This window comes from Galleria mellonella, unplaced genomic scaffold (genome assembly GCF_026898425.1).
Source record: "Galleria mellonella isolate WM207_F2 unplaced genomic scaffold, CSIRO_AGI_GalMel_v1 utg232, whole genome shotgun sequence".
NCBI classification, from domain to species: Eukaryota; Metazoa; Arthropoda; class Insecta; order Lepidoptera; family Pyralidae; genus Galleria; species Galleria mellonella.
The window spans coordinates 161,210-188,114 of record NW_026442046.1 but is presented as its reverse complement, the minus strand read 5'-3'; the positions used below and the strand labels follow the sequence as shown (position 1 = coordinate 188,114).

Here is a 26,905-nt window from a genome sequence, read left to right as displayed (position 1 = left end):
GACATACGTCCATCTAGGGCGGCCCCTACCGACATCTCCATTCATTCTTGCTCGATAAATCTCTTTCGTAATTCTTCTTTGAATCGATCCTCTCCAAATGGCCGAACCAACGCAACATTCTCTTTTCGATTTTCGTCACTACATCGTCGTTCAGTCCACACTTGTCTCTAATCACACTGCTTCTCATTCTCTTATGAAATTGTAAGACGTATGTACGTGGGAAATTTTTATTACTATCATTATTGCAGCCATTAACTGTCCACTGCTAGACATACAACTTCCTCATAAGGCGAGGTAGCAAACGCAGTTTTTTGATGTGTGAAAATGGTATGGTAACCCCGCCTGCGCTAACGGGATACGCTGGCGGAGCACCAGTGAAGGGTGATAGGTGAGAATGAAAACAGGCCAGTTAGCACATCACGATGAATTCATCAGGAATTAACCATGATAGTTTCATTGGAGAACCGCGAGGAGGTCGACCTGGTTGGGTATATTGCTAGCAATGGGATTCTCAGTCTCCATTACTAACAATCCCTTTCCCCCTGTCGCTAGTGTTGCAATTCTAGAATGCGGAACGTCTCAATTACAATATCGATCTATTGGTATTTATTTCAATTTCTTGTAGTAGTTTTTGCATGATGTCGAAACTAACGCGCAGACATACAGACAAAATATCTTAAATTATCGCTTTGCCCTCTATTAGTCTTATTAAGACCTCTGATATCTTTGTTTTTTTTTTCATAAGCCCTGATATTTACACACTAACTACGGTATATAAGCTTAGGTGTTTCGGTTTGAAGGGTGGGATATGGCGTGAATTTACTGGGTACAGAGGAATAACATCTGAGTCCTCAGGAATGGCAACGCATGGGAGGTATCATGGGCGAAACAGTATACTCTGTTATGTCCACGGTACTGCTCATGTCTATAGGCGACGGTTACCACTTTCCATCAGGTGAGGTGGCAGCTTGTTTGCCATTCTAAGTTGTATATAAAAAAAATACTTTTCTCAAACAATGTGCGGAAATCAAAAACACAATTTTACTTTTTAAGTTCAATGACGAATAACGAACAATAATAATTTTTCACGCGCCATAATGTTCCTTTGTATTTTTTTTTTTCAATAAACAGCTTTCTGTTTGCAAACTAATTCGAAATTTAAATGAAACCTTTTATTAGTTACCTCCTTGGTAGCCATGTTTCGAAGTAAAAGGTCAGGCCATTTTTAAATTACAGGACAGATACGATACTTCAAATAATAAAAATAACACCTTTTAAATGTTTTCAAGCACTTTTTTAGAAAACCCCATATTATATTCGAAGAAGATAATTGACGAAGGGAGCTCATACCTATTACGAGTCTCACAAAGTATAATAAATTTATAATTAGTAAGCCAATTAGTAAAGTCGCGCATCGCTAGTTCATACTACTTCTGTTCGTGGTATTTAAAAAAAAAAGATTTAAAAAATAAAAAATACACGTACGTCAGTTTGTAGTACATTTTTTTTTAATTAACCGCGAGCCAGTGCGTGCACGCAGACAGCCAGCGAGTAGCAATAGCAATCAAGTCAGTTGCCTTGCCTCGCTCGCGTCGTTCGCCAGTTGTCGTCGCGATATGCGCTTGCATTGTTTGTGTCTTTGATTTAAAAAAGCGAGTGTTAAGTTTTTTCTTTATTCGTAATTCAAATTGAGATTCGAGTGTTTTTTTTTTCAACAAACATTAATGTAAGTCCTTATAATTATAATGCCAAATATTTGCTCTTATGTTAGCTTTAGTTTTTTTTTTTTAAACCGCACTCAGGTAGGTACTCATTGCTAAATTTATTCGTATCCTTTGTGCATATTCGAAACAGGTTTTTATTTGTCTTTTTAATATTCGACACAGCCAACAGTAAATAAATCGAGTTTGCTAAACTCTTTTATCCGTTATCTATATAACTGTATTCTGGTAAGGTTTTTTTTTTTTTTAAATGTAAACTTTTTAAATTTGACTGCAAAAAAATCTTGTATTTAGCCATTTTAATAGGTATATAATATGGGCCCACAGCTTGTTTGCCATTCTAAGTTGTATAAAAAAAAAAAAGAAAAAAAAAAGTATGGGGCTCTTCAAAAACGGTGTATTAAGGTCCCTTCAAAGTCTGCAACGCGCACGTGACACCCCCAGTGTTGCAGGCGTCCATAGTCTACAGTGACCGTTTACCATCAGATGGGTTGCATGCTTGTTTACTACCTTTGTGGTATAAATAATAAATAAAAAAATAATGTAATAACTTTTTTTTACACAAGTTAGAATGGCAAACAAGCTGACGGCTACCGGTTTACCTTCCATGTAATTTGGTCGAAAAAGCTCGTCTAGTTACCCAAACAAACTACTTTTTTACAAAGTCTCCCTATGGTGATCTTACTCGTATATTAACTAGTGACCCGCCCCGGCTTCGCACGGGTGCACATTACGTCACGTCACATTAGAAACCTCTAAATTTATCAGTGTTTCTCTACAATATTACACATGTATTATATATATAAAACCTTCCTCTTGAATCTATTAAAGAAAACTGCATCAAAATCCGTTGCGTAGTTCTAAAGATCTAAGCGTACACAGGGACAGACAGACGGGAAGCGACTTCGTTTTATACTATGTATTAGGTATTATAAACTAATAAAGCATTGTAACTAGACGGTACATGGGATCTGTACATGGGAGATATGAAAAAAACAATTGTATTTACAACGCGGTTTCAGAGATGCTTTCTCCCACGAACACTCAGGTTATGGAATGAGCTCCCTGCCGAGGTTTTCCCGAGAGACTACAGCATGGGGTTCTTCAAAAGGGGGGTAAAGAGGTTTCTTCAGGGTCGGCAACGCGAGCGTAATGCCTCTGGTATTGCAGGCGTTCATAGGCTACGGTAACCGCTTACCATCAGGTGGGCCGTATGCTTGTTCGCCACCTCAGTGGTATAAAAAAGAAAATGAGAAATCTTAATATATTCTCGTAAAATTCGTATAATGTTCTCGTACAATGTTGTACGAATAAGTATATTGTACAATCCAAGCTAGTGTACGAGTCATTGTCATCAACAATATGGGCTAATATTCTGGGGAAACTCAACAGACGCACTTCAAGCTTTACTTGTTCAAAAAAAAAAATGTGTTCGTGCCATCTGTGGTATCCCACCTTGGAAATCATGTCGGGCATTATTCAAAAAACTTCGCCTTCTTCCCTTACCATGTGTGTAGTACATATACGAAATAGCAGTATTTGTCAAAAAATATTTTAGCAAATAACTGCTGTACAACAATACCCAAAAAAAATACGAGACAGCCAAATAGATTAGTTTTATTAGATTGCATTATACAGATTAGTTACACAATTGTCAGTACTGCTAAAAAGCCTATGTTTAATACCTATATGCATGTATATGCAAACACGAGTACTGCTTCCTACAGGACAGGCTCGGCCTAGTGTAGGAAACAATGATAAATTCTGTGCTAATACAAACATATTTTGTTAAATAAATAAATAAATACCTATCTATCTATCTTTTAAATTGTATTCCAAAAACAGGAGTCTATCGAAAATTGTTATGATATAACATCGTGTCATTATTTCATCAAGTACTCGACATAGGACTCCCCCATAAAGTGTTTTGCCAGTAGTTGCCACCCTTGGCAACAATGTTGGCAACCGCAGTTAGGATTTAGAATTTTTTTTTAAGAGAGACGCTGCTGCCCATCCCTCGAACATGATAGGTGGGCATGAAGCAGATCAGTTAGCCCATCGTGACGAATTCACCAATGAATCAATCACGATAGTTTGACGGTAGTTTACTAGTAGTTGCCACGCTTGGCAAGCGGTTTGGCAACCGCAATTAGGCTTTTAGAGATGCTTTAAGAGGGACGCTGCTGGTCAACCCTCGTCCTCCCTCAGTCGCCTCTTACGACACCCACGGGAAAGGAAGGGGTGGCCTATTCAATGCCGGGACCACGCGGCCAGTCAGTAATATTTGTGGATAGGGGGGAAAGGGATTGTTAGCAATGGAGTTTGACAGCCCCATTGCTAGCAATATGCCCTATTTGGTCGACCTCCACGTGGTGCTCCCTGGAAACCATCGTGAACAATTCTTGTTGAATCCGTCACGATGGGCTAACTGACCTGCTTCATGCTCACCTATCATCCTTCACTGGTGCCCCGCCGGTGTATACCGATAGCGCGGGTGGGGTTGCCATTCCATTATCACCCATTAAAAAAAAATGTCTGGATACAATAACGAAGCGCATGGATGGCTCGTCACTTTCTCGACTCACTAGTATGCTAATTATTTCTTTACCTCACTTGCACTTCAATAGGTAAATAGAAACTAGAGAAAGTATGCACAATAAATACACTCACTTTTCAAGAATAAAGGGTAATGTATTTTTTTTATATACAACTTAGAATGGCAAACAAGCTGACGGCCCACCTGATGGAAAGTGGTAACCGTGAAAAAAAAAAAATACAAACGAACATTATGGCGCGTGAAAAATTATTATTGTTCGTTATTCGTCATTGAACTTAAAAAGTAAAATTGTGTTTTTGATTTCCGCGCATTGTTTGAGAAAAGTATTTTTTTTATATACAACTTAGAATGGCAAACAAGCTGCCACCTCACCTGATGGAAAGTGGCAACCGTCGCCTATAGACATGAGCAGTACCGTGGACATAACAGAGTATACTGTTTCGCCCATGATACCCCCCATGCGTTGCCATTCCTGAGGACTCAGGTGTTATTCCTCTGTACCCAGTAAATTCACGCCATATCCCACCCTTCAAACGGAAACACAGCCAAAAATACTGAGTAATGTATTTTTTATGCACAATTAAAAAAAAATACTAGCATCCTGAACTCCTCTATTTAAACTATAAGTGCGCCATATTTCACACTCCTCCGTCCGCGCAATTTTCGCAAAAAAAAGTGTACAAAGTTTTTATTTTACGTATTAATATAAATATTATTTATTTATTTATTTATTTATTCATTATTGTACACAAAAAATTACAACATATAATATATATATAAAATAAAGATGTACAACAGTCGAGCTTAACTCTGTAAGAGTTCTCTTCCAGCAAACCCTGAGTGGAGAGGAGCATTAATTACTAGAGGGCAGTGTGCGTACAATAATAGGAGCAAACATTATAGATGTTTCTATTAAAAAATATGAAATATGTTGACATATATAAGTAACACATACAAATAATATCAAAATAAATACATATCTGTTATACATATTTTGTTTTTATGGGTGAAAATGGTATGGTAACCCCGCCTGCGCTAACGGGATACGCTGGCGGAGCACCAGTGAAGGGTGATAGATGAGAATGAAAACAGGCCAGTTAGCCCGTCATGATGAATTCATCAGGAATTAACCATAATAGTTTCCAGGTGGAACCGCGAGGAGTTCGAGCTGGTTGGGTATATTGCTAGCAATGGGATTCTCAGTCTCCATTACTAACAATCCCTTTCCCCCCCCCTGTTATACATATATTAGTTAGAATTCCGTGAGTTGACAGCTATGTCGAATCGTACGCCTCACAACTGGCGGCACTTCGCCAATAATTCCTCGTTAATTCTGTAATGGCGGCCCTTACACGATGTAATTGACCCCTCGCTGAGATATCGCGTGATATCTGGACTGCCTTACAATCCTTTTATTGTTTAAATAGGTCGTCCTACTAGACACTGTGCTCACTGTTCATAAAAATTTGTTATATTCTGTCTCTCTCTTTCTATTGTGTTCTAAAGTTCACATGAAATGAAAAGAGATATAAGACAACGCATCATCTACTAAGTTTTTTGTCTATGGCAGCATTTATGGTCTATAAAAAAAAAATATTGCAAATGGCAGCAATGTACCTTTTACCGGTGTATGTTTTTTTTTAATCGTTTACACTCACATCACTCGATATATTTATTTATTTATTCATAAGTACAAATATGTGTACATGGCGGACTTAATGCTAAAAGCATTCTCTCCCAGTCAACCATAGGCAAGTGTCAAAATACTCGAATGCGGTACTAGTAATTATTGATATACATACATACTAAAATTACATATATAAACGAATAAATATATGTAAATAACAAATATACTTACACATATATGACATATACTATATTATACACGTCGTCTCACTGCCGGACAAAGGTCTCCCCCATCTTTAAAAACTCAAACCAATTCAAACCAATCCCTTTTAAATGTATCTAGGCAGTCACGCCATCGGTTACTTGGCCGGCCTTGACGTCGCTGTCCATCAATAGGTACCCGCTGGGTGGAGATCTTTACCCAATTATCGGGGCCCATGTTTTTTTTACAACACAGGTGGCAAACGAGCATGCGGCTCACCTGATGGTAAGTGACTACCGCCGCCCATGATCACCCACAACACCAGCGGCATTGCAGGTGTGCTGACGTATTTATTATATGAAAATTAAAAAATTATTAATTAATATTTATTTATGCAACATTTTCTTATGTAACAATTGAAAAGCTAACGCTCCACCTGATGGAAAGTGGTGACCGTCGCCTATAGACATGAGCAGTACCATGCACATAACAGAGTATACTGTTTCGCCCATGATACCCCCCATGCGTTGCCATTCCTGAGGACTCAGGTGTTATTCCTCTGCACCCTGTAAATTCACTGCCATATCCCACCGTTCAAACCGAAACACAGCCATGCAAACACAACTGCTTCACGGTTGAAACACGAATGGGACAGAGGTACCCAAGCAAACGACTTTATTTATAATTCTTATAAATGGTGTATGTGCCTGATTTACCAGGAATTAACGATTGTATCTTCTGAATCTTCCTTGATTAGCACTGTGGCCGGTAATCCCCGTTAACAATCAAAGGGTAGTGTTTTTTTAATGGATGATAATGGAATGGTAACCCCGCCTGCGCTATCGGTATACACCGACGGGGCACCAGTGAGGGATGATAGGTGAGAACGAAGCAGGTCAGTTAGCCCATCGTGACAAATACACCTGGAATTCAGCGCGATAATTTCCAGAGGAGACCACGTGGAGGTCGACCTGACAGAGCATATTGCTAGCAATGAGACAGGTAGTTCGCATTACTAACATACTTCCCCTAGGGGGAAAAGGATTGTTAGCAATGGAGTTTGACAGCCCCATTGCTAGCAATACACTTTATTAGGTCGACCTCCACATGGTTCCCCCTGGAAACCATCGTGAACAATTCTTGTTGAATCCGTCACGATGGGCTAACTGACCTGCTTCATCCTCGCCTATCATCCTTCACTGGTGCCCCGCCGGTGTATACCGACAGCGCGGGTGAACAAACAAACATACTTCCCTCCCAAGGGCATAGTGTATACATTTGTTCCTAGTGGCGCTAAATTGATACCTACTCTAGATAGCAGAAGTCAACCGGGGTCAGACCATTGACTCCCGTTAACAACGCGTTGCAATACCTATAATGTGATAAACGAATAATTGACCCGCCCATAGACAATTTTTCTTTTTTATTTATTAAAACTTTAGCTATTAAGCCGTTAGCCTAAAAAGTTATTTATAAAAAAAAGTTAGGTATCATTAGTTAGTTGTTTTTTTTTTAACGTCATAAACCTATTTTAGCTATAAAACAGTTTGGCCCTTTTCTTTTGCTCTACATTCTCAATTTGAAAGGCAAATCTTTGGCTACAATTGAAGAAAATTGTTTATTTCTTTTTTATGGAATTTAGACAAAAAAAAATATTGTATTTATCTATTTAAACTAAAGCATCGAACAACGTCTGTCTAATTCACAGAATTATATGTCTGTGGTCAGATTTAGTATAATTCCTCACTGATTAAGTCGCAGCAAGTCTCCTAGGTACTCTACGTTGATTGGCAGTAAAAGACCTTAAATATTTTTTTTTTTATCTTTAAGTAATTATTAACGGCGCTGGCAGAAAAGAAGGGCAGCGACAATAATAAAATAATAATAGAGAGGCTTACCAGTATAATATCTTGACAAGATGTGTACAAGATGTCAATCAAGTAAGAAAACAAAAAAGTTATCAAAAAAGACATATTCAAAATATATCTTATATATAAAATTCTCGCGTCACGGTGTTTGTTACCAAACTCCTCCGAAACGGCTTTACCGATTTTTATGAAATTTTGTGTGCATATCGGGTAGGTCTGAGAATCGGCCAACATCTACTTTTTATATCCCTCAATGATAGGGGTGACCCACCTCTAAATATATATTTTTTTTATCTTTTTGTCATTTCTTTTTTATTTTTATTTTATTATGATTTAGCATTGAAAAATACGTACAACTTCAAATTTTCACCCTTTTACGATCAACCCCTGTTGTTTACCGAGTCAGCTAGTAAAAATATAAAATGTAAAAAGGTAAACTTCTATTAAAATAATAATATAATAATAATAATAATAATCTAGAACAAACACATATAGACAAAACGGCATCGAATCAATGGCTGAAAATAGGCAATTTATTCCCAGAAACAGAAGGGTTCTTAATTGCAATACAAGATCAAATCATAAACACCAAAAATTACAGAAAATTTATTATTAAAGATCCAACCATATCTAATGATAAGTGTCGCAAATGCCATATTCAGCCTGAAACAATTCAACATATAACAGGGGCATGTGTAAGTCTTACACAAACTGATTACACACACCGACATAATCAGATAGTCAACATCATTCACCAAACCCTAGCACAGAAACACAAGCTTATTGAAGACACAAACACTCCATATTATAAATATACCCCACAAACCGTGCTGGAAAATTTAACATGTAAAGTATATTATGATCGAGCCATACTTACCGACAGGACCATCCATTATAATAGACCGGATATTACCCTACAAGACAAAATAAATAAAATAACTTACCTTATTGATATCGCAATACCCAATACACACAATCTCCAAAAAACAATAGCTGAGAAGATTAACAAATACGCTGAACTTAAAGATGAAGTCACAAGAATCTGGAAACAGGAAAAAGTTTACATAGTCCCGATAGTCCTTTCATCTACAGGTGTCATTCCCAACCATTTACACCATAGTCTAAAACAAATAGGTCTACGAAAAAATCTCTACATCTCCCTACAAAAGGCTGTTATATTAAATACTTGCAGAATAGTTAGAAAATTCTTAGATATAGATGAGGATGAAGTAGCCACCCGACATACACAAACATAACCTTCCATTCAAACATACACACTGCACTTACTTGGTCACGTACCCGTAAGTGTAGTATAATTACCAGCGCTAAAAGCTGAGAAATAAGCAATTCAATGTAAATAATAATAATAAAATTTATTGCCATTCTTCACAAATTATAATGTACATAAATTAATTAATCAATATATTGTCCATTAATCGTATGCGCCTGGCAATAGGTACAAACTCAGCTTTTGCTGGACTGATGTTCGTTCAGCGCTGATTTTCAGTTTGCACCTACACGGGGCACCGTTTCATTATCAAATATATATATTGATGTAGATATTACATAAAAAATAAAAGAAAACAATACAAAAACTAAAATAAACAAGTATAAAAACAATGAATAAATGAAAAAAAAAATATAACAGAACAAGAATCCAATGTACCAAATTAGTGACAAGAAAAAAAAAAATCCTTAATAGTGATATACAATTTTCGATGCACTACATTCGATGACGAGAGCCAGCTCCACGATCCGAGGGTTGCTTCCGCATAAGTAAAATCCTTTTCTTCATTAAGTTTTTAAAATGTAATGGTGTTAAAGGTTGGTGTAAGGGTGGAGGCAGGTCGTTCCAAATTTTTGCGGCTGTAAATTTAAAACCTCCTCTATAATTTGCAGATCTGTGTGGTGGAATTTTTAATATATTTAATCTGCACTCTCGAAGTCCTCTATGATGTCTATTTCTAACCCAGTCCAGTTTCTCGTACAAATATTCTGGCCGTCCACTATGAACAATCTTCTGAACAAAACAAGAGAAATGAAGCTCTCTTCGTGAAGCCATATTCAATATATCATTTTTGTTGTAATATGGTGTAATATGTTCTCGTTTAGTGATGTTATAGCAAAAACGTATGCAGGCATTTTGTACTCGCTGAATAGATCCTCGAGTTCGCTCTAGCAATCTAGGGCCATATACTGTGTCGCAATAGTTGAAAAGGGACAATACTAGAGACTCCACTAGAGTTACACGAACTGGTATGCTCAAATATTTCCTCACATGATAAAGTGTTTTAAGTTTATAAAATGCTAATCTTATCTTTGTATTTACATGTTCTATGAAGCGTAATTCCTCATCAAATAAAAGTCCAAGATTTTTTGCAGTTTCAACTCTTTCTATTGGCTGGTTATTGACAAGAATCTGAGGACATTGGCGTTTAGTTTTCTTGCACTGCATTTTATTACCCAATACCAAAAACTTGGACTTCGTAGGGTTTAGTACAAGAGCATTACAGTGACACCATTTGAGAAGCGAATTCAAATCATTATTTATATTTATTTCCGCCTGTCTTAAATTTTCAGGTTCGAAAGAGTAGTAAAGTTGGGTATCATCCGCGTAAAGATGTAGCTGGCAATTTCTAATGTTAGCAGGAAGATCAGATGTATATATTAAAAATAATAAAGGGCTCAGTATGGAGCCCTGCGGCGTTCCTCTATTAACAGCTTTTATTTGAGATTTAGTTATAACACCCTGATCTGTCCGCATCTCCACGTATTGGCGTCGATGCTCCAAAAACGAAGCAAACCATCTACATGCCGCAGACGACACGCCATTATATGACATTTTCGTCAAAAGAAGTTCGTGATTTATACAATCGAAGGCACGTGAGAAGTCTAAAAGAACCAGCATACTTGCCTTTCCATCATCAGATGACTTTAGTATGTCATCAGTGACTTTGGAGAGGGCAGATGCCGTCCCATGATTACTTCTGAATCCCGATTGCAATTTTGGTAGCAGATTTTCGCTTTCAAGATACTCTGCGAGCTGCTCATAAACCACCCTTTCTATTACTTTGGACAGGATCGGGAGAAGACTAATAGGCCGTAGATCTTTAAAATCATTAACTTCTGATCCTTTTGGAATTGGTTTAATTTTAGCAATTGACCATTCTTGGGGAAAATAATTGGATGAGATTGAATCGTTAATTAATTTTGTAATAATAGGAAGGGTAACATTGAGTGTCATTCTCAGCATTTCTATAGTTATTCCATCGTGGCCGCAAGCTTTAGTATTGACTGCATTGATTATTTTAATTATTTTCTCTTCGTCACACGATGTGATATTAAATTCATTGCTCACCATTTTCCTTGATATGGGTTTGTTATTCACTCTGTTACTTTGTGGATCATTGGGAACATCAAGAAAAAAATTGTTAACAGCGTCGGGGTTCATAAGATGATCTGGTATCAATGACTGGTCTACATTATTTGTAGTACATATTTGTTTCAGATGATGCCACATTTGTTTGGGTTTGTTTTTATTATTATTAATGTAAAATGTGAAATAAGCCTTTTTTTCGCGCTCCAAGGCACCACTTGTATAGTTGCGAAGACTTTTATAGTAATCAAAATGACTGTCCTCTCCCGATGCCCGAGCCCTGCGTAGAGCAGAGTCGCGTAATCTCATCATGATCTTAATGTTATCGGTAATCCATGGATGTGGCTTATTGCTATTGATACATATCTTTCGCATTGGAGCATGAACATCAAATAAAGTGTTAATTAGTTCGTTAAATCGGTTAACTCTTGCGTCTAAGGTTGTCATCTTATTTACACTTTCCCAGTCCAAGCTGATGAGATCACTATTAAAACTATTCATATCAATATTGCCAAGAATCCTCTTATATATATATTGCGGACTTCGCTGTGGTTTATTCATTTTAAGTTCTGCCACCACCATGGCATGATCGCTAAGCTTTGGGTTGTGATAGACGTAAATTCTGGAGCAGATGGCCGGTGTATCAGTAATTACAAGATCTATTTGTGACGAAGTATTATCAGTCACCCTTGTTGGTTCATTAACAAGTTGGTAAAGATTTCGTTGAAATAGAAAGGTTGTCAAAGCAGATGTAGACGAGGCTCCCTTATTATTTATATTTACATTGAAGTCTGTGAGTATATAAATTGAATCATAACTCGAAAAAGTGTCCAACGAGCTACTAAGATTTTCAATAGCAGTATCTACCGAAACTGACTCTGGTCTATATGCTGTTCCTATAGCTAAACGAGCAGTTCCCGGAAGGTGCAATTCCACCCACATCTGCTCTAAATCAGAAGTGGGATGTGGCAGTACTCGTATCCGCAGTCCTTTTTTGTAATAAAAACCTACACCTCCACCTCTCGAACCCGTTTTTCTAGCCTTGTGTTTAAAAACGTAACCCGGGATCGCAGGCGCTAGCCCCGTCTGATCATTCTTTAACCACGTTTCGTTTATTGCCAACACATCTAGTCTATAGTTATTCACTGCTGCCACTAGCTCATCCTGACCGGTATTTAAAGAACGTATATTTATGAGACCTAATCGAAAACTGATTGACTTTTTAATCATTTCCTTCACATTTATCAATTTTAATTCTACTGATAGGCAGCAAATATCTGTTACAAGAGTTATGTAATTTCTGTTCACACATTAAACCATATTGACACATAATTAGAGATCTATCACAATAATGTTTGCATTTCCAATAACAAGTGGTTAAAAAATATCTGAATATTCTCGATAAATTACTGGATAGAAGTGATAATACATTATTATCCATAGATAAATTAACCACATTATTCCCAGAACCTACAAACTGATATTTAATAAAAAACATCTGTAAGCAGGCACTACAATCAAAATATAAATACAGGACGCAGCCTGTCGACTGATATTTAACAAAAAATATTATTAATGTGGTATTAATATCCATGAACATACATAAAAAATCGTCCCAATGATTTATATATAGATATGCAACAGAAAATAATAGTAAACTATTGTTCCAATTAATAAAATATACTACTACACTTTTTAAATATTCATACTCGTATTGAATAAAAAACAATAATAACCAGGTACACCAATCAATACACAAATACACAATACTATTTATATGATATCTAGATTGATATTTCTTAAAAAAACACAGTAACATATCACTACAATGAACATATAAATATAATAAGCTATTTTTACAGGTACCAGGTTGACATCTAATAGAAAACAATAGTAAAAAAAAAACTCCATGATCAATGCTTAAGATTACCACATTGTTTTCATAATTTAAAGATTGATACTTAACATAAAATAATAGTAAAGAGGCACTGTAACCACCGCATATATATACATTTTTATAGCATAAAGATAGACATTTTAAGTAAGACTGCACTGATAAGGCTATACTATTAACACATTCAAATCTACATAAATACACTATTCCATAATTTTTATAACTTACTGAATTATATTTAACTTTAAATCGTTTAAACATTAAAGGAAATAGCTTATAAATAAATTTAAGATATATAATAAAGAGATGTTTATTATTGAACGGCCGCCGATCCAAAAACCCTGGTAAGATCTTTATCTGTACGTATACGATACCGTGGTGTATCCTCACCTTGATGTTGCCTTACAAATATTTTGCCGTCCCTTGTCCATACGTATCGCCAGTTGTGGCGTACTCCAAGCTCACGTGCTCGCTGAAATAACTGTCTGTTTTTTAGTGTCAGTCTTTCGTTTATATAAAATTTACTTGGTGGCCCTGGAATCTCTGTGCCTTCTGTAGTGGCACCACGACGAACCCTTGCAGCCTGGAGCAACTGATCACGCAGGGCGCGACGCGCCAGTCGTACCACCACCAAGCGTGGTCGACCCGAGACTTTATTATCAGAATCTAATAACCTTCCGACCCGCACTGCACTGGTTATATCTTGCACTGTCAGCTGCATGCCCAACTTGCTAGCTATGCTAATCACATTATGCGTGACATTTTCTCCCTTTTGTTCAGGTATGCATGAGATCTGAAGGTCATTGAGCAACAAATCTTGATCCCTATCATTGAGCTCGATTTTTAAGTTTTCAATCGACTGTAACAATGATGTGTCACTTTGGAACACGGGATCAGTGCTAGTGCGTCGTTCCATTTTATCCATACGTATACCTAATTCATCCAATCGGTTTTCACATGCATCCATCCTTAAATTTAATCTACTAATAGTATCGGTAAACGATTGCATCTGCAAATGCATCTCCCTCATGTCATCTCGAAGAAGACGTATTTCCTTTAGCAGCATTTCATTTGTAGTCGTGTTCGCCATATGTTCCGGTGAAGCCGAAGAACGGTCCGGTGAGAGCGCACTACCCCCGCGTCTCTGTGTCACGTTGTCTGCCTCCGGTCTGATAGGAGTATTTGTGTTGTCCTTTTTTGGAACCCTTGACTTGCATGAGAGACATTTCCAGGCGTCTTTATGTTTCTGTGTCATGGTGTTGTAGAAACGTGACTCTGATACATTAGCACATTCCAAATCATAGTTTTGTTTACAGGCACTGCAGATCAAACATCGCTTATTTTCGATACCATTCAAGCACCCAGCGCAGACAATATTATTCTTCCTTAGCGTATTCATTTTGAATTGTGCAATATATATATATATATATATATATATATGTATATACAACAATAATAACCGTTCGAATCGCGATTTGATCCCGTATTCACTCACAGGCCTGGTATGCAGAGCCACAATGTTATAATGCTATGAAATATAATTAGTAATAATCCATACAACCAGTGAGCAAAAAGGTGATATAATCCAAAATATGTGGGTAGATGATAATGTCACGAATCACACTCGATCTAAGTCACTTATTAATTTACTAATTTCTACTATGATACTTCACTGCAGTAAATGCAAACCGTGTCACTTTGAAGATCCTACCATTAGAATTATTCCTCTATGAAATTTATATGGAACTCAAAGGGGTCTGTCGCCAACAGTATTATGTAAAGCTCTTGTTATCAATATTTGTAGTACTTAAATGTAAAATAGATAGATACCCTTTATTGTTTCCTCCATAAGATTACAATAGTAAACTTATTATAAATATAAATAATTACAAGGAAATATTAGTAAAGTGTACATATATAATAGATAGTTATATCAAGTTACTAATTTCTTTTAAAATTCCTTTTCCTACATCTATTTTATGCCTGTTACCTCATCCTTAGCTTCATATATTTCTCATAATAACATTAAACTATAACTAACTATAATACCCAAATCCTTACCTTTCCTTTTTAATATTCCATCTCACTTTACGCCCTTTTAGGCTACTAACAAAACAAAAACCCTATTGTTATTGGCATAATGCGATAATGCCCTTTGCCTTTGCCTAAATATAAAAAAAAAAAACCTCTATAAACCTCTGTGGTGTGACAGGAAAAAATGGCGGGAACGGTGAAACATTTAGTTTAAATTAAAGAGCTATAGTTTGAGTGTATATAAATACGCGATGCATTAATGCGTAATTGTTTGTTATGATTGCGATGTACGACCTAGCTGAATCCGCAAACGTTGTTTTGCCATATATGTACATTATTTCTAGAAAATAATTGTTTTTAGTTCAATTAAAAATAGCTAACATTATAAGTATGTTAGGATTTAATTATGATTGAAGGAGGAATGAAGCGTTGCAGGCAATTAAAGTATACTTATTTAAGTGAATACGTTACTACGTTAAATGTTACATGTGGAAAAACAATAGTTAGAGTTACGAGCCTGTTATACATGACAGTGGCAGAATTTATCGTAAAAATGGCGATCAACTGTCATCGATGAAAAGAAAAAAAAAACTGTGGTCACTAATATAATTATTATCTGTGGTAATAGATATCGTAAATATCAGATTGTTGGTCCATTCGTGTGTCGTAACTCCGCGAGCGCGACTGGTGACCTTGTTTCTACTGTATCATGCAACTGGTAGTTCGAACAGGTTTATGCGTTAGCCGTGACGTATCTAATTTTGATATTATCTGTTTTTTCTTTTTTTTATTATAAATAAAACACACATACAGCTTTGCGAAAAAAAACAAAAAACGTAAACACAGGCGTAGATAGATACGATGAAATATTTTGTACATAGCGTAGGTATGTTTTTATTCTCACCTATCATCCCACACTGGTGCCCCGCCAGCGTATACCGCTAGTGGGGACCGTTTGATGGCTTCTAGGGGGAACTGCGTGCAGATCGTTTTTGACTGACAGGATACATAGCTAGCAATGGGGTTGCTTGTCCTCATTTACTGGGGGGGGGGGGGGAAGGGATTGTTAGTAATGCGGGTCATTTTTAATGGATAATGGAACGGTAACCCCGCCTGTGCTACCGGTATACATTGACGGGGCACCAGTTTATATCCATCGTGACGAAAGCGACAAGTATTAATCACAGTGGTTTCCAAGGGGAACCGTGTGGATGTCGACCTGACTAGACAATTTGGCGTGAATCTACAGGGTACAGAGGAATAACACCCGAGTCCTCAGGAATGGCAACGCATGGGGGGTATCATGAGCGAAACAGTATACTCTATTATGTCCACGGTACTGCTCATGTCTATAGGCGACGGTTACCACTTTCTATCAGGTGGGCCGTCAGCTTGTTTGCCATTCTAAGTTGTATAAAAAAAAAAAAGAAAACAATACGCAGTTCCCCCTGAAAACCATCGTGCTGAATTCTAGGTATATTCATCGCGATGAGCTAACTGACCTGCCTTTTCATCCCTCACTGGTCCCCGTCAGTTTATACTGTTAGCGCTTACACCTCCCCCCCTCCCTAATAATGAAGTCCCTCCGCCGTACATAGCAACAATACTTTCACAGTAAAAGTTCTCTTCCAATATTAACACGCGATAACATGACCGCGGGTCAGAGGTGAGGCTCGTCCAACATAACTTGACCTGTCGTATTGAGACATACGCATACAACTGGCAGGTCTGTAATAAACCTACACTGATACCAAGCGCCCACAATAAATTGAACTTCATAAGATACTGTCACCATAAGATAGAGTGGTCTGAGAACACAGAGTAAATAGATATGTGAACGCAAATAGGTCTACTGGTATAAATAACTTTCTTTTGTTCTTTTATCTCTGCCTGGGACCACAGAGTAGATAGACATGTTAACGCAAATAGGTATACTAGTATAAACAACTTCCTTTCGTTCCTTTATATTTCTGTCTAGGACCACAGAGTAAAAAGAGATGTGAACGCAAATAGGTACACTGGTATTAACAACTTCCCTTTGTTCTCTTATCTTTTATCTTTATATTAAGAAGACAGTTAACTAGTTGACGCCCGCGACTTTGTCCGCGTGCTATATCCCACCCTTCAAACCGGAACACAGCCATGCAAACACAACTGGTTCACGGTTGAAACACGAATGCGACAGAGGTACCCAAGCAATCGACTTTTGTACAAAGTCTCCCTCTGGTATCGTGAGTATGTGTGAATGTGTCTTGTGTCAACTATGTGAAAGATATGTACCGTATGTTATTATTTTTCAGTTGCCTCGTAACGTAACGATACTGGGGGGGAAAGGGACCCTACCAGGTCGACCTCCACGCGGTTCCCCCTGGAAACCATTTTGGTTAATTCTGATGGAATTCGTCACGATGGGCTGACTGACCTGCCTTGTCATTACCAGCGGGAGACTTTGTACAAAGGAATAACGCCTGAGTCCTCAGGAATGGCAACGCATGGGAGGTATCATGGGCGAAACAGTATACTCTGTTATATCCACGGCACTGCTCATGTCTACAGGCGACGGTTACCACTTTCCATCAGGTGGTCCGTCAGCTTGTTTGCCATTCTAAGTAGTATAAAAAAAAACCTATCATCTCTCACTGGTGCCCCGCCAGCGTATACCGATAGCGCAGGCGGGGTTACCATACCATTATCACCCTATAAAAAAAAGCGTAACGGTACTAGAGAGGTTCGTAATAAAATGGTAGGTCATTGAAATACGATAGTATGAACTGGAGCCGGCGCCGGCGCGGCAGTCAGCTAGCTACCTATTACCCGAGTATTACAATCTGAGACAATTCAGTCGGGACCCGCGATGATTGCACGCCGAAATGTTGTGATTGTATTGAAATTATATTATGAAACGTGCATTAATAAGACTTCTTGTTTATATTAAAATGGTAAGTCGATTATTTCATTTAATAATACGTTTAAATTAAAAATAAATTAATTCAAAGACGCGTAGTCGAAGCTAACACGATAATCATTATTGCCATATTCACCAGAGGGAGACTTTGTACAAAAGTCGTTTGCTTGACCACCTCTGTCCCATTCGTGTTGCTACCGTGAAGCAGTTGTGTTTGCATGGCTGTGTTTCGGTTTGAAGGGTGGGATGTGGCGTGAATTTACTGGGTACAGAGGAATAACATCTGAGTCCTCAGGAACGGCAACGCATGGGGGGTATCATGGGCGAAACAGTATACTCTGTTATGTCCATAGTACTGCTCATGTGTACAGGCGACGGTTGCCACTTTCCATCAGGTGGGCCGTCAGCTTGTTTGCCATTCTAAGTTGTATAAAAAAAAAAAAAAATTGTAATATTTATAGATTTATCTGTCAAAAAGGTTTCTTTATTTATTTATTTATATATATTTTGTGATACATGGGTAATAATGGATGGTAAAACAGGATAAGTCTTCTAAGATCAACCCCATCTATCGACAAATTAAATATAATCACTAGATATATTTATTTATTTATTCATTAGTACATATTTGTGTACATGGCGGACTTAATGCTAAAAGCATTCTCTCCCAGTCAACCATAGGCAAGTGTCAGAATACTCGAATGCGGTACTAGTAATTATTGATATACATACATACTAAAATTACATATATAAACGAATAAATATATATAAATAACAAATATACATACACATATATGACATATAGTATATATTATATACATACAGTGTATATTATACACGGAATTGAGAATTATATATATATATATATATATATATATATATATATATATATATATATATAATTAACATAATTTCATGATGACCTAGTTTTTCGGTGTGTTCGCTATAATCCTTTATTTTATTTATTTATTCTTTACTAGCGGCCCGACCCGGCGTCGCACGGGTGGACATTTTTATTTTAAAAAGTGGCCATTAAGGCTGCACACGCGACGGAAGCTTAAAAATGAAGTAACTTCTCCCGTTTTCCCAACATTTCCCTTCACTGCTCTGTTCCTATTGATCGTAGCGTGATGAAAAGTATACTATAACCTGCCCAGGAGTATGAAGAATAATTGTACCAGGTTTAGTTTTTTTTTTTTAATGGATGATTATGGAATGGTAACCCCACCCGCGCTATCGGTATACACTGGTGGGGCACCAGTGAGGGATGATAGGTGAGGATGAAGCAGGTCAGTTAGCCCATCGTGACGAATTCAACAAGAATTGTTCACGATAGTTTCCAGGGAGAACCACGTGAAGATCGACCTAATAGGGCATATTGCTAGCAATGGGGTTGTCAAACTCCATTGCTAACAATCCCTTTCCCCACTTTAGTTGATAGGTGAAAACTAAAATGAGTTAAAAACTCATTTTAGTTTTTAAAATTAAATTAACTACACTTGTTATATATATAATATGTAAATAGTTCATAATAGTAGCGTTTGAAATAAAATTATGTAAGTATTGGGTAATCTACACTAATATTATAAAGAGGAAAGATTTGTATTTTCGTGTGTATGTATGTTTGTAATGAATAAACTCAAAAACTACTTTGCCGATTTCAAAAATTCTTTCACCATTAGAAAGCTACATTCACCCTGAGTAACATAGGCTATATTTATTGTTAGCAAAGATTAGGGATCCATACTAAAACTTTAGTAACGTAACTCAAGGTGTAAAAAAATGCTATAAAATATCTTTGGTCGCGTGCGCTGCGGAAACTATTGGTGATAGAACAAAAGTATGTTCTACAATATTGAAGGAAATATCAATAACTACAAAAAACTCCGCGATACTATATGTCCAACTATTATCGTTATGTCACAATAACCACTTTTTAAAATGTTGTAAAAATGTCCACCCGCGCGACGCCGGGACGGGCCGCTAGTATTTACATAGTTTAATTCCATTTTAACCGTTAACTGTCCACCGCTGAACACAAGTATTAGCCATAACGGAGGTTTTACCAGTAGTTGCCACACTTGGCAACCGTAGTTAGGCTTTTAGAGATGTTTTAAGAGAGACGCTGCTGTCCATCCCTCTAACTACCGTTAAGTCGCTTCTTATGACGCCCACGGGAAAGGAATGTGTGTTCCAATCTATGTCGAAACCCCATGGCAATATAATCTACGTAAGGTTATGAGTTTAAATTAAAAAAATAGTGTCTAGACACTCTATTTCTCGATATATATATATATATATATATATATATATATATATATATATATATATATATATATTATAATTATAAACAATACTGCTACACTACACGGTCGTGTACTGAACTGTGTCGTTTCATTTGTGATTTCAGAAAGTATGTAATTGGTGGATCGCACAGGGTTTGGGCAGTAAACAGTAGATCTTGGGTCTGGCCATCCCTGAAATTTATATATATATATATATATATATATATATATATATATATATATATATATATATATATATATATTCGGATAAATAAATAGATAAAACTGGCAACTGAGAAACGCACGCGTTGCCATGGTGACCACAAATAATAGAAAAAGTTTTATTCTCATTAAAAATGTTAATATAACAAGACGACAACGTTTTTTTATTACAAAATCAACTAAATAAATCGAGTAGTTCCTCAAGATCCTCATCAGGATTAATCAACTTTTTCATACAATTTTGCGTGATAAATAGTCATGAATGATTCCTTTATAATTTCTACATTTATTTAATGCGTAAACACTCATTTTGTTTATTAAATAATTAAATATAGATACGTCAAGATACATTGTGTGCGTAAGTATATAGAACACTGATAAAAAAAAAACGAGTCAGCTAATTTGACAATTAGCTGTCAAAAAGTTGACACGTTTACGAGGCTCGATGCTCTATGTACATAATCTGAGGTTAAGAGAAAAGTTTATACGATTGACGCTTCAGAATCGACCTCATTACAAGCGGGGTCATAAAACTAATGTGCGAAAGCGCGGTACAAATACTTAATACTCTATGCGTTTCTCATGTAAATGCGAATAGAAAGCCAATCGTGACTCGACTGTTAATCATCACAGACTAAAACGCAACATGCGTAATTCATAGATTTTTTTTTCTCGGTAATGTTTGTTTTTAAACTTGGTAATTTATGACCGACTCCATTGCTGTACGCGCATGGCGGGAAAATGCTTTTTTTTTATGCGACTTAGAACGGTAAGCAGTCTGATGGTACACCTGATGGAATGTGGTAACTGTCGCCGTGTAGACTATGGTGTTTTTTTTTTATGTATGATAATGGAATAGTAACCCTGCCTATGCTATGGATATACGCTGGCGGAGTACCAGTGAAGGATGATAGGTGAGGACGAAAAGGCAGGACAGTTAGCCCATCGTGACGAATTCAACGATAAATTAGTCACGATGGTTTCCAGGGGGAACCGCGTGGAGGTCGACCTGATAAGGTATATTGCTCCCCCCCCATCTTAACTATTGTGTTAATGTTGTATTACCTTAATAAATGAATAACATACCTAAAACAGATATGTAATTTACATTTGCCCTAAATTACACGGCCATGGGATTTTTCTCACACATAATGTATACGCCATTGAATTACGAAACACCATGAGGTAACACTACGTGAAATATGGTCGTTTGTACGGGCAGGTCATTAACAGGGACTCGATATAACCATAAGTAGACTCTATGTTTAATGTATTAGATTCCACAATGAATCGTTGCATTCCAACGACCTACTTTCCTTGCAATTCATGAGAGAAATATTGAATGAAAACCCTTTATTGTTGCTTTTAAAGGAAGATAAAGTTATACTCGTAAATACAGTCAGAAGTCTTAATTTTGCAAATTTTTTTTTTATTCTTATTTATTAACAGATTTTACTTTTTTTGGTTTTTTTTTTATACTACTTAAAATGGCAAACAAGCTGCGTGAATCAGCGTATAATCCTATATTCTATGTATATGTCAGAAATGAAATGAAATGAAATGAATTTATTTTGCTAGAATGCAGGTAATTTTAGATGATAGAGGTTTATATTTCCCGTGTACATTCTGCCTCTATGTCGGCGTGCAAATTTTTAACAATATAAGTAATTTATATATATATATATATATATATATATATATATATATATATATTCTACATTATATTTCCTTTCCTTAGTCATACAATATATTATTATTATTTATTACAGTAAACAGAAAAAATAAAAACCTATACAATAGTTGTCCAAATTAATAAAATATTTTAACAACTGTATCTCTAGTGTAGTCAGAATTATGGAGGTTAAAAAACTTGAGTAAAAAATGTGTAGACAAAAAAAAAACAAGATACAACAAGCAAGGTGAAGAGGCAACAATGGGCGGCCTTATCGCTGAACAGTGATCTTTTCCATGGATTTCTTAATTAAATATAATTACTTTAATTAATTAATTACTAAGAATATATACATCTTATGTTATATTCGCGTATGGGGTCAGCTAAGCCGTTGCACGTCGACACATGGGAATCGTTTATGCTTCCCCCTGCCTTATGCCATCATTTCGTTGATCCTATGTGTTACCCTAACGATATCCCGCGGTTTAAGATATCTGTAGTCCCCTGGCTTTTTTTTTATACAACTTAGAATGGCAAACAAGCTGACGGCCCACCTGATGGAAAGTGGTAACCGTCGCCTATAGACATGAGCAGTACCGTGGACATAACAGAGTATACTGTTTCGCCCATGATAGGGGGTATCATGGGCGAAACAGTATACTACATATACATGCGTTGCCATTCCCGAGGATTCAGATGTTATTCCTCTGTACCCAGTAAATTCATGCAAGATCCCATCCTTCAAACCGAAACACAGCCATGCAAACACAACTGCTTCACGGTTGAAACGCGAATGGGACAGAGGTACCCAAGCAATCGACTTTTGTATAAAGTCTCCCTCTGGTAATACACAGTTGTCAGCAATGGCGGGAGCGCGCTTTAAGTCTAGGTACATATGCGAACGTATTGACGGCCGGCGTAAGACTACTGTAGAGGGCGTCAATGTCTATTACCTGTAACGAGCGGGTGGATGCCCGCGAATTGTCCGGATTGGTCGTTCTATTATGTTGGTAGTAGTGATGGTAGGTTTTTTTTTTATGTGTGAAAATGGTGTGGTAACCCCGCCTGCGCTAACGGGATAATACGCTGGCGGAGCACCAGTGAAGGGTGATAGGTGAGAATGAAAACATGCCAGTTATCCCATCATGATGAATTCATCAGGAGTTAACCATGATAGTTTCCAGGGGGAACCGCGAGGAGGTCGACCTGGTTTGGTATATTGCTAGCAATGGGATTCTCAGTGTCCATTACTAACAATCCCTTTCCCCCCAGTGATGGTAGGTTGTACCATACTATTATATTAAAATACTAGCTGACTCGGCAAACGTTGTTTTACCATATACATTATTTCTAGAACTATACATGAAAATTTATCGTACTAGAATTATTATATTCGATTGCCAACTTGCAACCATATTGCGGAATATAAAAATCGCGATTAAAAAACAGGGCTCGATCGTAAAAGCGTCAAAATTTGAATTTGTATGTATTTTTTCAATGCTAAATCATAATAAAATAAAAATAAAAAAATTTGTTAAAAAAAAATAAAAAATAAATATTCAGGGGTGGGTCACCCCTATCATTGAGGGGTATGAAAAGTAGATGTCGGCCGATTCTCAGGTCTACCCGATATGCACACAAAATTTCATAAAAATCGGTTTGAAACCGTTTCGGAGGAGTTTGGTAACAAACACCGCGACACGAGAATTTTATATATAAGATGTTAGTGTAGCAGTTAAATACCTAGCTTGTTAGAAGTATATATAAATGGAAATGTGACCAGCGTGAAGGTAGAGAACTAGCACCAATACATCACAATAGATTTAGTCTCTCTTTTATAGTTCAAGTAACTGACAGTTTATTTATAACACAACACGCACTAAATATATAAAACACTGTATCGCTAAAATTGTTAATATATTATTGAATTTGTAAAGTAAATTTTAGACAAAAGTAAATTTTAAAACACCAACAAATGTTAAGGTTACTAGGCAATCATATTTTTCTTTTTCTATTTTCAAATTTCACTAAAGAGTTTACATACATACATATCTGTCACGCCTGTCTCCCATTACGGTAGGCAGAAACAATGGAACGCCAAATGCTTCGATACAAACAGACCTCTTTCGCTTCCTCCACATTCATCAATCTTTTCATACACGCTCGCCGGTTACGGGTACCTTTAATTTGGCCCTTCTTCAGCACGCCGCCTATTTGGTCGACATACGTCCGTCTAGGGCGGCCCCTACCGATGTCTTCATTCATTCTTGCTCGATAAATCTCTTTCGTAATTCTTCTAAAGAAAAAGTGTTAGTTTTTACTAAAGAGTTTATTAATACCTAGTTTGCACCTTAACAAAATATCATTTAATTTGGAAAGACTGTTATTTTTCAGACAAATGTCAATTCATAAAAAAAATCTCAATTATTAAAGTTACAAGGCAATAATATATTTTTTTTTTTATATTATTTTAAGGGCTTTTACCAGAGGGAGACTGTACAAAAGTCGATTGCTTGGGTACCTCTGTCCTATTCGTGTTTCAACCGTAAAGCAGTTGTGTTTGCATGACTGTGTTTCGGTTTGAAGGGTGGGATATGGCGTGAATTTACTGGGTACAGAGGAATAACACCTGAGTTCTTAGGAATGGCAACGCGTGGGGGGTATCATGGGCGATACAGTAGATATACTCTGTTATGTCCACGGTACTGCTCATGTCTATAGGCGACGGTTACCACTTTCCATCAGGTGGGCCGTCAGCTTGTTTGCCATTCTAAGTTGTATAAAAAAAATGTCCAGCAGTGGCCAGTTAAAGGCTGTGATGATGATGATGAAATAGGATTATTTACGATAGTTCAACTATATCAGCGGTGGCCAACCGGTCGCTCGCGACCACTAGTCCAGTGGATGGTGTCAAGGCGAACAATATAATATATCGCTAATGTAGCGGAGTATGCTGGGACGCGACGCTCGCACTAATATAAACAAGTAGTCGCCGAGAAGCAGTTTCAGCTTTACGTTCTCCCTCTTAATACAATAAACAATACTGCAACACTACACGGTCGTGTACTGAACTGTGTCGTTTCATTTGTGATTTCAGGAAGTATGTAATTGGTAGATCGCACAGGGTTTCGTCAGTAAACAGTAGATCTTGGGTCTGGCCAAGTCGGCCATCCCTGAAATTTATATATATAACGTTTGTCTTTTTGTCCGCAGAACAAAATGCGTTGCCTTCTATTGATGGTACTGCTTGTGGTGATGTCCAGCGTGTACGCCAAGAAAAAACAAGACGACCACAAGGTATGTACTTACAGCTCACTTGCCCCGGGGGGGAGAAGGATTGTTAGCAATGGAGTTTGACAGCCCCATTGCTAGCAATATGCCCTATTAGGTCGACATCCTCCTGGTTTCCCCTGGCAACCATCGTGATTGATTTATTGTTAGAATCGTCACGATGGGCTAACTGGTGGCTAATCCTTCACTGGTGCCCCACCAGTATATACCGATAGCGGGGTTACGATTCCATTATCATCCATTAAAAAAAAAGCTCATTTGCCCCGTGAAACAGCGTGGATACCATCTGTAAAGAAACATGTCGCTTCTCACTATAACCATAGATATTAGAAGATTATATTGCCACTTTTTTATGAACGATAATGGAATCGTAACCTCGCCTGCGCTAACGGTATACGCTGACGGGGCACCAGTGAGGAATGATAGGTGAGGATGAAAAGGCAGGCCAGTTAGCCCATGATGGTGAATACACCTAGAACTCAGCACGATGGTTTCTACTAGGGATCATGGTGAGATAAACCTGATGGAGTATATTACTAACAATGGGACTGGTAGTCCACATTACTAACCATCCCTCCCTCCCACCATATTAGTACTGTAATATAAGCTGACTCTATGTAGGTCCCGGCATAGAATAGACCTTTTGCGTGAGTGTCGTAAGAGACGACTGAGGCAGGACGAGGGATGGACAGCAGCGTCCCTTTTAAAACATCTCTAAAGCTTAACTGCACAAAATGTATCATTGATTCCCACACTAGACTGAGCGTGTCCTGTAGGGAACAGGATTCGTGTTACCATATACCATACATACTTACAGAAAATAACATGAGCTCTCTAATAGTACAGATTACTGTTTACAGACTAGTTTATATAAAGGACTTTTTTTTATTTCTTTTTTTTTTAATATTATTTTAAGGGCTTTTACCTTCTTCAGGTATATCAGTCCTATCGTAACCTGAACTGATTTCTCAAACAAAACTTTATCTACTTTCTCTAGACGCGGAAAGAGAGGAGTTAATGGGCATCAAATAATTTACAGAGATGTTCGAAAATGTCTGATTTAAGTTCAGCTAACATAGTTTGAATAAGGCCAATATTAAATATATTTAACTTAAAATGGCGCGTGAATTCTTCTCTTTCCTTCGTGTTAATACGACACTCTAATAGAATATGATGCACATCATCGATGGTATCACAAGTTTGACAATGGGCTGACAAGGACTTTCCCATCATATGTGCAATTTTTTTTGAT

The 26,905-nt window shown here is 37.2% G+C and overlaps 1 protein-coding gene across 2 annotated transcripts in view; it reads left to right on the top strand.

Annotated features, from left to right (window-relative positions):
* Nucleotides 1–1,555: 1,555 nt before the first annotated feature.
* The window catches only part of LOC113510513 (GILT-like protein 1), a 31,275-nt gene continuing 5,925 nt past the window's right edge, over nucleotides 1,556–26,905 (top strand). The window contains exons 1-2 of one of the 2 annotated variants that reach the window (XM_052894802.1): nucleotides 1,556–1,726; nucleotides 25,576–25,659. In XM_052894802.1, coding sequence (XP_052750762.1) covers nucleotides 25,582–25,659 — 78 coding nt within the window. In that variant the 5' untranslated portion in view covers nucleotides 1,556–1,726; nucleotides 25,576–25,581. Of the gene's footprint in view, nucleotides 1,727–18,059; nucleotides 18,218–25,575; nucleotides 25,660–26,905 lie in introns of those variants that run through there. The other variant, XM_052894801.1, reaches the window with a different exon arrangement.